This window comes from Sminthopsis crassicaudata, chromosome 1, assembly GCF_048593235.1.
Source record: "Sminthopsis crassicaudata isolate SCR6 chromosome 1, ASM4859323v1, whole genome shotgun sequence".
In the NCBI taxonomy this organism is placed as follows: Eukaryota; Metazoa; Chordata; class Mammalia; order Dasyuromorphia; family Dasyuridae; genus Sminthopsis; species Sminthopsis crassicaudata.
In genome coordinates, this window is record NC_133617.1 from 555,969,674 (window position 1) to 555,983,699 (window position 14,026).

Consider the following 14,026-nt stretch of genomic DNA (forward strand, 5'->3'; position numbering starts at 1 on the left):
TAGAAAACCAAGATGGAAAGGAATTAAATTATTTGTCCAGAGCCCCACACTTAATAAGTGTCTGAAATTGCATTTGCACTCAAGATTCCTTGACTAAAAACTCTACATTCAGGTTACTCTGCAGCCTAGTTTCCTGAGGAATGCAATCCACATTGTACTTTGCTCTAGATATTTTGAAAATATTTCAGTGAGTAGGTAGGGCAGCAGTCCATGTAAGAAATTTTAAAGTCAATTATGAAATGTAAAAACTATACCTATTTAGAGGTATGGCTTTTTGGTTTCCCTGTTAAATGCCTCTCACATTGTGTGACATTTTTCAATATCTCCTTAAGTCATTGATGTGTGGAAGACACACTGAAGTTCTCATGTTTAGCATTTTGATTTTCTAATTTAAAAAATCAGTGGTTCAAGATGCTTCATTAAAAATGTAATATTGTGGGGCAGCCAGGTGGCACAGTGGATAGCGCACCAGCCCTGAAGTCAGGAGGACCTGAGTTCAAATTTGACCTCAGACACTTAATACTTCCTAATTGTGTGATCCTGGACAAGTCATTTAACCCCAACTGCCTCAGCAAAAAAAAAAAAAAAAAGTGATATTGTGTAAATAATGTAATAAAAATGTGTAAATACATGTTCAGAAGTTAGTCTAATAATCAATATCATTTCTCTTGGTTCTTTCATTTTGTTTTTCTACAAAAGTATAAAAAAGAATATGGAAGTATTCAAAAATCCAAAAGTGTTAAATATTATAGGCAATCTTGAATGAAGCGAATGCTTTCTTAGGTGAAGAGAATAGTACGTAGGATAAAAGCTGAAATATTCCTAACTACAGAATGAATCAGGTGTAGAGTGTCCTTCGGTTGATTTAAGAAAGTACTAAATCCTGGTGAAACATTTTTCAACTAGCCTGTCAGAAAGATTCCTTTTTTAACTAAAAATAAAAGTAGTCCACATAAAAATTAAAAATTTAAGAATTTAAAAACAATACATGTTCGAGAAGCAGTTTTAAAGTGTTATGTTGTTAAAAATAGAACTAATATAGAATTATTATGATAGTTTTACAAGTCTTATTATTTGGGGGGGGGAGGAAAGTTAAAATAGAAACTCAGATTAATCTGAGCTTTATCAAGGGATTGTGATTTTCCAGATAATTTTAAAATATATTTTTGGCATTCATTGACCAAGAAAAAAAATCATCCCAGAAAAGAAAGTAATCCAATGTTCAGTTCACAGAAGTATCAGATATTTTAGTGAAAAAAAAATAAGGAGACTATCAGAATATAGTATTCCTTTTTTATAATTATTAAAACTGAGTTTTATTTTTTAAAAATGTTTGTGATCTTTACAGATGATCTCAGTACAATATTGGAAATAGTTGACAGAAAAATGGACAAATATTAATGGTCTCCTTTTAGACCTTGGACAAAACATTTTGTACCTCACTAATATACATTATTTTCATTTTTAGTTATATCTGCATATGCTATATCTTTCACTAGACTTTAAGCTCTCAGAAAACCAGGCCTTATTCTCATCTAAAGTTTGTTTCCTCTCTAAGCACATGACAGTATTCTAACACAACAAACATTTAATAAATTTTTTTTTGGTCAAATTGGATAAAAGTGAATTTTATCAAAGAAAATTTCAGGATACAATTAAAGGACATATCTCTACTGGAGGATCACTGAAGTTAAGAATAGTTTTCCAAGGAATAAAAGATCAAAGATTTTTAATAAGACCATGGTTCTAAAACTAAATTGGACAAAGTACTAAAGGGTTTATTGTAAAAGGCAGTCCTGAATTGAAAGATAGATGAACTGCAAATCCACTTGTTGGAACACATCATCTGAGTGCAATTCACTGGAATGAGCTTAGTAGGGAAAGAGAAAGATAGAAAGCTTCTGTGACTGGGATTGAGCTGATAATTGCACCGTGCTTTGATAAGTATGGGTGTTCATAGTACAAAACAGTCACACTAAAGCTGTCATTATCTCTTCTTTGTAAAGTGTCTCATGGGTCATTTGATTAAATAAAGGCACATGTACCCCTGTGCTGAAAATAGAGGGAAAATGGACTCTAACAGACATACTGCCTCATTGTAAACAGACAAGCAATATCTTTCCTACTAGTTTTATAATGTGTAGGTGAATATATAAAAACACAGAAAAAAATGAATTAAAGGTAACAAAAACAGAGGCTTATTAGAAAATAAGGATTTTGTAGGAAAAATATTATTGCCTTTCCCTCTTGCCATATGATAAAATTAAATAGATTGCTTTATTTTCTAGACCTGGGTTCAGAATCAGGAAACGATAGACCTATTTTGTAAGGAGTCAAAAATATTTTGTTATTATTATTATTAATAATAATAATGATATGCTAGCAGATTAAGAAACAGTCTTAGGGTTGTTATAGAATGATGGACCTAGAGTCAGGATGAAGTGACTATGTCAATAGTCTATGTCCAATACTATGTCCAACTCGTATTAATCATGGAATCGTGGGGAAGGAAAGTACACTGTGTGCTAGACACTGTGCTAAGCATTTAGCAAATATTTCATTCAATTCCATTTGATCCTCACAGTAATTCTGAGAGAGGTGCTTTTATTATTATTCTCATTCTCCAGTGAGCAAGCAGAGGTTAAATGATTTATAAAAAGGTCATAGTCAGTATCTGAGGTTGAATTAAAACTTGGAATCAAATTTTTGATTCCAAGCCTAGATACCTCCTGGATATGCTCCAGCTCTTCTCTGAGTTGCAGACAGCTCTCTAAGATTTGATGTACTAGTACCACTATAAAGATTGTGGTCTGAATTAGTAGAGGAAATGCCTACACCAACAAAATCACAGGTTGGTAAATATATTGATATTTTATTAGTTTACTAATAATACAAATTCTAACATTTCTCCATCCTGAAGATGCATAAAAATGTATGGAGTCCTGGATGTCTCTGCTGAGAAACCAATTGTCATTTCACTTCTTATCTTTGTCCAGTCTAATCAACAAATGACCGAGCATTTTGTTGTTGTTGTTCTTCAGTCCGACTCTTCATGACCCTGTTTGGGATTTTCTTGGCAAAATGATGAAGTAGTTTGCCATTTCCTTCTCCAGTTCATTTTACAGATGAGGAAACTGAGGCAATCAGAGTTAAGTCTCTTGTCCAGGATCACACAACTAGTAAATATCTGAGAATATATTTGAAATCAAGTCTTCCTGATTCCAAGCCTGGCACTCTAACCATGGTGCCATCTGGCCATCCCCAGCATTTATTTTGTCCCAGATATTGTATTAGGTCTTAATAACAAATAAACAAAAAAGAGTCCTTTGCCTTTCCTAATCCTCTTAAAAGAGAAACAATATACATACAGACGAGTAAAAAGAAAACACATACGAAGCCATTACAAAGTATATTCATCCAAATTTCTACCTTTTAATTTTTCTCATGACAATTTGCCTCAGTTTCCTCATCTGTAAATTCTGGCGAAGACAATGACTAAATAATATCAATAGCAATGACATGATAAGCAGCCTCCAGAGATGGCATCTTAGGGAAATGATTTTGTCAGGAATTTTATAGCTGTCTATTTTCCAAAATAGTCTAGAAGGCCATTTTGGTTCAGTTTGTTTCTCCTTCTCCATATCACTACATTTGTTTGACCTTATCAGCATCTTTCTTTTTAGGAGGTTTTGTATCCTGTTAATATCATCTTCTAACTGCCATTTTCTATCACATAGGGCAATTAAATTACTCCCTCTGCAATGTCCTTTCTCCCCCACTATCTTTTTTGCTTGGGTCTACTATAAGTCTCTGATATATTACTATGAGACCAAATATTTTGCTGGATTCAATTATATTAGGGGTACTGTTTTGTTATTGTTGTTATTTTGCATATGTCTCATGAAGTCAAATATATTTACTCTCAGTCTGTTTCTATTTGGGTGTATTCTTTATGTGATTGTGTAATAATGCCCAACCTAGAAGCAAACAACTAGAATCATTATGTTGGAGTCTTCACTGTTTTATGTAGGTTTTCATTTATATAATTTTATATTAGAACCAAAATGGATTTTTAAAATGTTTGAGACTCTAGAAATTGTCCACCCCATCCTATCCCCAAATCTTTCCTTGCCATTTTATTTTGTTTTGTAATAAAACCCGAATTTTATTCCCTTGGCTACTGCATATATTATCTAAAAACTGCAGGAATCCTTGACTCTTAATTACTCTTATTTCAATATTTCAGACATCTGTTTACTCAGAGAAAATAGGAATAATCTAATAGAGAATGAGGAACTAGACTCACATTACTCCCCCCTTCATGTTAGTTAATGGTTTTCAGGAGTTACTCTAAACCCAGAGTTCATCATTCTAGTAATAACACTTATCCAGATTGGTCCATTGGCACCAATCAATTGGCAGCTGTCCAGTTGGCAATAAGTGGACATACTATATCATGTGGGACTATACTTGAAACCTAGACACCTTGTAGACTTCAATGATATTTGACAGAAGTCCTATTTTTAAAATGGAAGGTTAGAATTCCAATTCCACTGGATCACTTTATCAAAGGAAATAATAACCATCATGTATATACTTTGCATAATGTCTGTGCTTTTTCTGTATTATAAGTATTTTTCTGGTACCATAGAAAATAGTGTTAAAGTTTTTTGTTTTTTTTTCAAAAACTGTTTTGTGAAGATCTTTCAAACACTTAACATTAGGGATGGATAGGCACACTGTTCACATCCTCATAGAGTTTTGACCATTCATTTCAATCCAGACCTACAGAACCCCTGCTTTTCCAGCCTTGGGCTTCTCCAGAGCAGAATTCCAGAATCCTTGTTGCCAAAATACACAAGTAAGTTGTACCATTCCACTTCCCCCTTCTAAGCTAATATCAGCAGCAAACTTACAGTTTAATGACCTTGCTAAAAATTCATCTCCTTATTCACATTGTTTTTATAGCATGATGAAAGGCAATAATTTATTAACACTCATTTTAATTGAACTAATTTACTTACCTGCTCTGAAATCCTGCCAGTTGAAATTGCAAAAATGTAAATGCCTACTTCATCTGAATTTCTGATACTATATTGTTACCTGGTATCATGAACCAGTAAATCAATACAAGAATAAATGACATTTGGATGGTGGTTAGTTTATTTTTTGTTTTGGAAATTTTGCTTTTGGAATTTTTTTAAAGAACAGAGAAGGGAAGAAAGGGAAGGAGAGGAAGGAGTGTTATCTATGATTTATGTTTATTGAAAAATATTTTATATACGTTTAATATTCTAGTAGGCACATCGTAAATACTCAGTAAATAATTTTGATTATTAATATTTGCATCAGCATACTTTACCCAGGAGTAAAAATGTCTATCTTTAAAGTGGAGGATTTTATGTTTAAAACAGAATTACCACTTAGAAAATTAAACAAAAGTTTATTTTTCCATTTGCCAGATGAGTCCAATGTTTCTCTCTTCAGATGTTCAAAATATGCAAGCCAAAATACTATCCCAATGGCTAGAAATGGATAATAATGTTTTAGAAATATTAGCAATACATTTACTAATGGATGGTTAAGTTCCTATATTTGTATGCATGTGGTTGGCTATTCAAAGTTTTCTTATTTTTCACCTTTCTTGACTATTGGCACATACTTCTCTATTGTTTGCTATCTACATCTTTAGATACTTTACCTTTATATAATAGTTTTGCTTCAAGATCATTAGTTCTTCCTAGCACTTAAACTCTATGTTGTCATGACTGCAAACATTTTATAATAAAAATAAAACTGTTATACTGATGATTACTTTTGTTAAAAAAGCATAATCCTTTAAAAAAAAAGATAGGAGGGGAAAGTATTTTAATAGGGTAACATTACTCTGTATTAATATGTATGTATGTATCACAATTGTTAGTCCTTTATTGTTGAACTTTTTTGCAATGGGAAAATATTTTTGATCCCATCTCCATCCCCATCACCAGTGTTCACTTTATCTATTCCATTATCCAGCTCATTTTAGAAATATCCTTGTCAGATAGAAAAGCATTTCATAACAACTAATGGCAGCACTAAAATCTCCATTAAGTTAATTTTATTTCCCCATGAACATTTAGTATTCTGTGTGCCTTTTTTGTCTGTAGGTCAAGTTCTTTGTCTCCTGTGAGGAGTTAGAAGAACAGCTTTTTAAAAACTTAAATATTTATTTAATTACTTCCATAAAATTTTTTGGGGAAAAATTTACCTTTGATTGGCAACAATTATCATTTTATATTTCTTTAACTTCAGGGACAATAAACTTTATAGCAACTCTAACTTCCAAAGAAATAACAATTAGATATTCCTAATAAAATTATTTAAAATTATAGATATAAATAGATACAGGTAAGTTGAAAAAGTCATACACTTGAAAGAAGTTAGTAGTTGGAGTTATTTTAAGATATAGGAATACATATACTGTGAATTAATGTTGCCAGAAGAGATGCAGGAACAACTTTAGCATGAGTACATGAACATTTTTCAAACCTATTCCAAAGCCCCTGTGCTAAACTGATGAACTTTAACTTCTTGGGCCTTCACTTAGAGCCCTGCTGATTTGTATATAACGTAAAATTCTTAAGCTTAACTACACAGGTTTCCAATCCACAATAAATTAAAAACAATAAAGCAGAAGGGAAAAGAAAAATAGGATGATATTAGAAGCACTATGACAACAGCAGTGACAGAAACAACTTGACTTTGCAGGAGGTGAAAAGAAAAACTAAAAAGCAGATATAGAATTCTATCACCATGTAGTGGGCCTAATGGATCCTAAAATCAAAGAACATCAACATTGGACGGAACCCTAAAGCTCATCTCATCTAATCAAGTCTGTTCAGTTCCCAGATGAAAAACCAAAGATCCCAACAGATGAAATTACTTTCTCCAGTCATTTACTCATATTGACACCCCAGGAAAAAAATCTAGTATTCCTTATGTAAGAAATCAGAAAATCTAACCTACATTTTATAAAGAAATATTTCCATCAGAAATGGATAGAAAGTTAGATAGAGTGTTTATTAAATATTTATCATGCTCTGAGTACTTTGTTAAGCATTGGGGATACAAATAAGAGATGCTAGATAGAAAAATAGAGAAATAATTTAAATTTTGACCCTCAAAGGAAAAAACTTCAATTGTGTGAGAAACATCATTTCCCAAAATTATTAGCTAACCGAGACATTATTGTCATGGAAAAGAAATTAGGTCACAAGATAGAATTACATGAAGCAGATCATAATTATACAATTAAGGTGAAAAAAATTAAGTAAAATGCAGGTTAAACAATTTATGAATATTTAGAATTTGAGGTGAATCTTTGAATTCCTTTTGAAATGAATACAAACAATGAGAATTGTGAATGGGATTATAAAAAGAAACAATCACTTTGGTAACACATACAGACAACTCCAATAAGACAAATTGCCAAGAAGGTACAAATTAGTATAGTAAGGGGAATTCTTAATTGGGAGTTCCTTACACTGATAGAATCTAGTCAGAAATGATTTTCTATGAAAGCCAAAGTAAAAAGTGTCATGATTTAGGCTGAATTTTTAGTTCATTTTTGTATACCAAGTAAATCTCTTAGGCTACCTTTAATAATGATATAGATAGTGTTACTACCTTATATGCAGTTCTGGTTTCACTCAAGTTAAAAATTATAATTTAGAAGTGAATATAACAGACAAAATTCAATAAAGAAGAAATATTCAAATATCTAAATGAAAAATGAAATCAGGAGAATGCATTTATCACATAAAGCATGCAATCACAATTTTTCAAGTTATAAGTTCTCTTCCCTGTGGGAAGGCAGGTTTCAGGTTTAAGTGCCAATTGTTTGGAGAATTTTAGTCATTCTATCAAGGTCAAGAGTAAACTACAAATCTAAGTCTTTTGAACATCCGTCTTTTTGATGGATAGAATCTCAGATCTTTTTATGTGCTGAGAGAGAAGTGGTAGTGGTATTTTGCTTCCAGAATTTTATTCAGTAATCCTACAAGGAAGATTGAATTGTAACAATAAAGTCAGAACTTGAAAGAAAATAGATCATCTAAAGCCAAAGTAGGTAAGCTATTAATTGCCATGATTTGGCTGTACTATTCAATATCATAAATTATTTTCATAAGTAATTTGCAGCAGGTGATTATTGGTTGTCAGCATTTGCAGAAATTCCCAATCTTCTTAGAGTTCCTACAAGTCGTTGAGATTTGAAGAGTTCAGACTCTTGATTTTGTCTTACAGGATAAATGTCCATTTTGATGATGTTTCATTTATTAAACTCTTTATAAAGATCCTAAAATCTTCCATGGGATTATATTTAACATGTATAATACATATTTTAAAATCTTCAAACAGGTTGATTTGATTTTCTCTTTTTGAATAGCAAAATTTAAAAAAAATCTTAAGTATCAAATGAATTATTTGTTATATTTGAAAGTAACCCTCTTTTCCTTTACCCAAAGTTTCAGACCCAAAGTTTACGTCTCTCAGACCTGCACAGAAAATCCCACTTATGGAGAGGAATAGTCAGCATCACTTTGATAGAAGGGCGAGACCTCAAGGCCATGGATTCAAATGGATTTAGTGATCCCTATGTGAAATTCCGGCTTGGTCATCAGAAGTATAAGAGCAAGGTATTTTGCCTTTATTGTGTTCATAAGATTTAATTCCATTGACAATTGTACTTTTAAAACTGAAAAAAACTAGTCTTTAATAAATGTAGCAGAATCCTTTCTTAGGGCTTCTGCGAAAACAGAGAACTAACATATACTATGTTTTCTAAGACTTTTACTTTATGTAATTGCAAACTTTCAGGACACAATATGATGTGCATTATTATATAAAAGGAGAGGCACCCGGTGTAGTGAAAAGAGAATCAATTTTCGTTGTAGTCTTGCCTCTGACAAGACATCTGGCAAGACAAGCCTCTGACATATATAGTCTTATGCTGCTGGGCAATTGATTTAAATTCTTACTATCACAAGCTATTATATGTTATTTAAGTTGCACACCTACCTCCAAGGCAAAACTTTAAATCCCTATATGATGTTGTTTAATGGTCTGCTTTTTGCTGCTGGTGTTAACTAATGATTTGGGGCAATTTATCACATCCATTTCAGGTTGGTGACCACCTACCACCACGACTTAAATTCATTTTTTGTAGTGCCATTATACATGTCAATTGTTTTTACGAATACAACTGCAAAGTATTCATTAGCATTAACCATGCTTGGGAATTTCAATTGGGATGATTCCTCAGTAGTTAAATAATCCATAAATTAGTACTTTAAAACATTACATCAGTTTTATCTATCAGCCAAGTGGCTGGTTATTGAACATTTGCTATTATGTATTGGTCACTGCGTTTGATCTGGAAAACTACTCTATAAGTCCCAGTAGCTACCCTCTAGAAGTCTAGTTGGGGAAAATAAGGCATAAATACAATAACACAAAGCAATATTAGCTCATGTTTTATTTTGTACTTTTCAAAGCACTTTTCCCACAACAAACTTGCATAGCATGTGATGTACAATAATAATGTTAAGCTCATGTCCAGGATAAGGAAACTTGAAGTCAGAAGTCACAAAGGTTGTTTGATTTTGCTAGGAAATAATGAAACTGATATTCAAATCCAGATCTTTAGACTACAAGCAGTGATACTGATGAAAAGTACTCCTAGAGTTTATAGAAGGAAAAGTCATGCTTTATTTTTATATTCAAAATCTTTATGCATCCACACCTTTTTTTTGTTAATCTGGGTTGAATTTGATGACAATTTGAATTTGATTCTTATATCTAATGTCTTGAGGACATCAGAATAGCATGATGCATTCAACTCTATCTCCCAGCCAGTGTTCAGTGATGAAGAATTACACAATATATGCCAGTGACACTGATCACTTTTTATCTTTTACTTTGCCAGCTTTCCATTTCTGTGCTCCTTAAAAGAAGTATCAAACTTGAGGCCCAGAAAGACTCATCAGGCTTGAGCCAGCATAAAATGTAATTGGGAAATGTTTAACCATGTAAATAAAAGTAAAGTTACAACATAGATAATGTTAATTTGTGGTTTTCTGAGTAAAGATGTAGCTTACTTTGACATTACTACTCTGTAAGGTTTTAATCTTTATTATATTCCAATCTTTGTAGCTAAAATATGAAATCTAGCACTGGGCACTTGTCTCTTGTTCTCTCCCTTTTGACTAATCTAGTTTTTTTCCAACTTTCCATACTGCCTCTTCTTCTTTGTGTAACCTATATGAAAAATGTAGAGTTCATTTGTTAATTCAGAAAATGTAATTGTTTGAGTAACACTGTAAAGATGGATACTATGAAAATAATGATTTTTTAATTCTTAACTAATCAATTCTTCATTATACAACATGTAATGGATCCTGCCATCCCTTTCTTCTTTTTTTTTTAAATTTCAGTTAGGATTCTTTGTCTATTTTTTCCTTTATTCTATCCTCTCCTTGCCTTTTTCTCAACTCTTCTCTCTCCTGTGGCCTAAATGAGAGTTTTTTCTCCTTTCCTTTCTACTCTGGTCATAAGTTTAAAAAAATACTCTTTCCCCTTTTGAAAAATTTACGTGTACAAGTTTTATTTTAAAAGCAGCTTTTACTGATTAGACATTGTATACTAACTTTTTAAAAGTTATTTTACTTTTTAATTTATGAAACAAAACAAGTATTTTCTTAAATGATTTTTAAAAGATGATTGCACATAGAACTGAAAATATATCATGTATAATATGATATTCCTTTTAAGCATAAAATAGTTGTCATATAAATTTCTTTCTTATTTTATTTATTATTCATTTTTTCAGTCCCCCTCCTATGTTAGAGATGATCACCATTAGGCATAAATGTGTGTGTGAATATACACAGACATATGTGTGTATACATATACATGTAAAATCATTGCATATATACTACTTATTAGAAAGTGATGATTTTTAAATTATTTAGGAATCAGTCTTCTAGATTGCCAGCTACTTGAGAACAGTTTTGTTCTTTTTATATCCTTAGAGAATCATACCTTTTGTATTTCATACCCCCAAATGAGAAACATAAACATTTTTCAAACATAATACAAATATAGAAATGGAAAGTTACCTTATAACAAATATTTGTTCAATTGATACATTAATATTCTAGAATTTCAGTAAACCCTTTTGATTTTTGAGGTAAAATTCAATGTCACAAAAAATGTTCAGGATAGTATTAGTATAAGGTAAAATATATTACTTTGTTATTTTAAAAAAATTGCTTTTCTCACCACCTCATTTCCTGCCTTTATACTGGGGGAATACACATTAATACTCAAGCACTCTCACTTCCCAGTTTCTCTAGCTACTCAGTTGTGACCTACTTCTTCCTCTATTCCAAATGACCTCAAATGCCCTCTTCCACAAGATAACTTTCTCCTCATCCTCAGCCCCCTATTGATGCCCCCTCTCTGAGATTATTCTCTAGCAAAAGTGAACACTTCTTCTGAGTATATATATACATGTTGAGTTTCTTATTAGAATGTGAACTCCTTTAAAGACCACATTTTTGTCTTTCTTTGTTTCCACAGCACCTAGCACAGTTCCTGGCACTCAGTAAGTGCTTCGGCATTGTTGACCAACTAATTTAATGGTTTGATTATCAATGTTCTACCATTCTACTATAATTTGATTTTAATACTTTTATTTAGATTTCTCATCTAGACTTCTGTGGAATAAAGAACTTTTGATATTTTGATAAATAAATCTCCTTATATAGTCTCCAGCATGCATGATTCTTCTATTAAATTCCTTTCTGTAGACTATAATGCCTATTGATCCTAGTGCCTTGAATACATTCAATATATATTTATTGATTTGGTTTCAATTAAATTGTTTTAGAATTTTTGTTGTTATGTCATTTTTCAGTCATGTCCAACTGTTTGTGACACCATTTGGAATTTTTTTGGCAGAGATGCTACAGTAATTTGCCATTTCCTTCTCTAGCTCATTTTACAGATGAAGAAATTGAGGCAACAGAATTATGTGACTTGTGCAGAGTAGCATAGCTATTAAGTGTCTGAGGTCAGGTTTGAACTCAGAAAGATGAGTCTACCTAATGCCAGACCCAGCATTCTATCTATTATGCCATCTATCTGGGCCTGTTTTAGAATAGGATTGCTTTATAATCACAACAAACCTCAAAAATTAGCTGCAAACTATTTCTGTGGAATTTTAGTGGAAACTTAAGAGAATAGTCATTTTTTAAATAAGAGAAATGTATTATTCCTGTGAGCCTCTGCTAAAACTTAATATAAAGTCATCTTAGCATCTGTCTAGTTTATGTATTTTTTTTTCAGCCTAGTTCTCCACATTTTGGGAGTAGCCAAGGGACAGAAACAAAAATTTCTGGAAACTCTAATTTTCCTCTTTGTAATATGATAACACCACTCATTGACTGTTGTTATAAAGAATCACTCATATTGTCTAACTGATGTTTTCAGCTTGTTTTTCTTCCTAAATTAAGAATAGTACAGTCTGATTCTCATATTGTTATCTAGCTTTGTCTCCTATCTTTTACTAAGGATGGCTGGGGGTGAGTTCCTCCCTCAAGAGAAACAGTTCATTTTCCAGGACAAACCATCATATGGAATCTCCTTTTTTAGTGGGATCAGTAAGCATGGTAAATCTGTCCCATTATCTCTGGTTCCTGGGATTTCTTTCTTTCTTTCTTTCTTTTTTTTTTTTTTTTTTAAATAAGGCTTCTGACAAGTGCATATAATTTTCTATTAATACCTAAAATTTAATTTTGTGTCATAGGCAAGAGGAACTTCAATTATAAAGCAATAATTACTTTCTTCTTCCTTTTTTCCAGATTATGCCAAAAACTTTGAATCCTCAGTGGAGGGAACAGTTTGACTTTCATCTCTATGAAGAGCGAGGAGGAATTATTGATATTACTGCATGGGACAAAGATGCTGGGAAGAGGGATGACTTTATTGGCAGGTTTGTGCTAGTTGGTTTTTCTGTTTCACTCTGGAAGGAAGTACATTCTTTAAAATGGTCTTTGCTTTAATTTTAATTCTCATAATTAGCCTGATCATTCTGAAGGAAATGTAGGACTTTACCACAGGATACATAACTTTCACTATTTATTTCACATTGTAGAGAACTGAAAAGCAGATCTCAGTATTGGCCAGTAGGTGGCAGTTTTGACCAGTTGATGGGTAGAAACTATCCTAAGGGGGAAAATGTGTAAAAGGATCCAAAGATAATAAGAGGCTTCTTTCTTATAGAAGAATTCTCTTGTTTGAAAGCATTGGAGATAGAGATAAGAAGGCCTTTTGAACTTTTAAAACAGTACAGTTGTGATTTCCTATTTGTAGCAAGGAAACTACTTTCATAAAACATTTTGTTATGACCATAAAATGCTATTTTTGCAAAGTACAGCAAAGGATGGAATCTTTAGATTCTCTAAAGAAATTTGTGAAATTGTGAAGAGTAACCCATCTTTTTAGTATAGGAAGAATGGTAACTAAGCAAATATGTATTAATCTAACAATGCAAGTTAAAGGCTGAGATCCATATAGTGTAAATATATATTTACATATATATGATGTTTTATATATATATAATATAAGTGTTGATGTATATTGAGTAGCTGATTACATAGGATCCTGAAAGATAGAACTGAAAGAGACCTTAGAGATAATCAAGTTCAACCTCTCTAATTTTACAGACAAGAACCTGAGATCCAAAGAGATTAAGAAATATGCGGTCACCTTAAGACCTTTATTACCTTTTATCTTCTATTTTATTAGCTTCCTAAATGCTCTACTTGCTTCTAGTTTCTTTCTTCTCCAATTCTTCCTCCACACAGCTGTCAAAAGAATTTTCCTAAGGTACCTATGGATTAGACTGCTAATTATTCCTCCAGGTATCTTCAATGACTCCCTATTACATTTAGGATAAAATATAAGCTCCTTACCCAATAAC

At 32.0% G+C, this 14,026-nt stretch overlaps 1 protein-coding gene across 12 annotated transcripts in view; it reads left to right on the top strand.

The window, feature by feature from the left end:
• The window catches only part of MCTP1 (multiple C2 and transmembrane domain containing 1), a 722,542-nt gene that overhangs the window by 448,876 nt on the left and 259,640 nt on the right, over positions 1-14,026 (top strand). For 8 of the 12 annotated variants that reach the window (XM_074282070.1, XM_074282073.1, XM_074282067.1 and 5 more), the window contains 3 exons: positions 4,784-4,861; positions 8,508-8,678; positions 12,906-13,036. In XM_074282070.1, coding sequence (XP_074138171.1) covers positions 4,784-4,861; positions 8,508-8,678; positions 12,906-13,036 — 380 coding nt within the window. The remainder of the gene's footprint in view (positions 1-4,783; positions 4,862-8,507; positions 8,679-12,905; positions 13,037-14,026) is intronic. The other 4 variants (XM_074282074.1, XM_074282071.1, XM_074282072.1 and 1 more) reach the window with 1 other exon arrangement.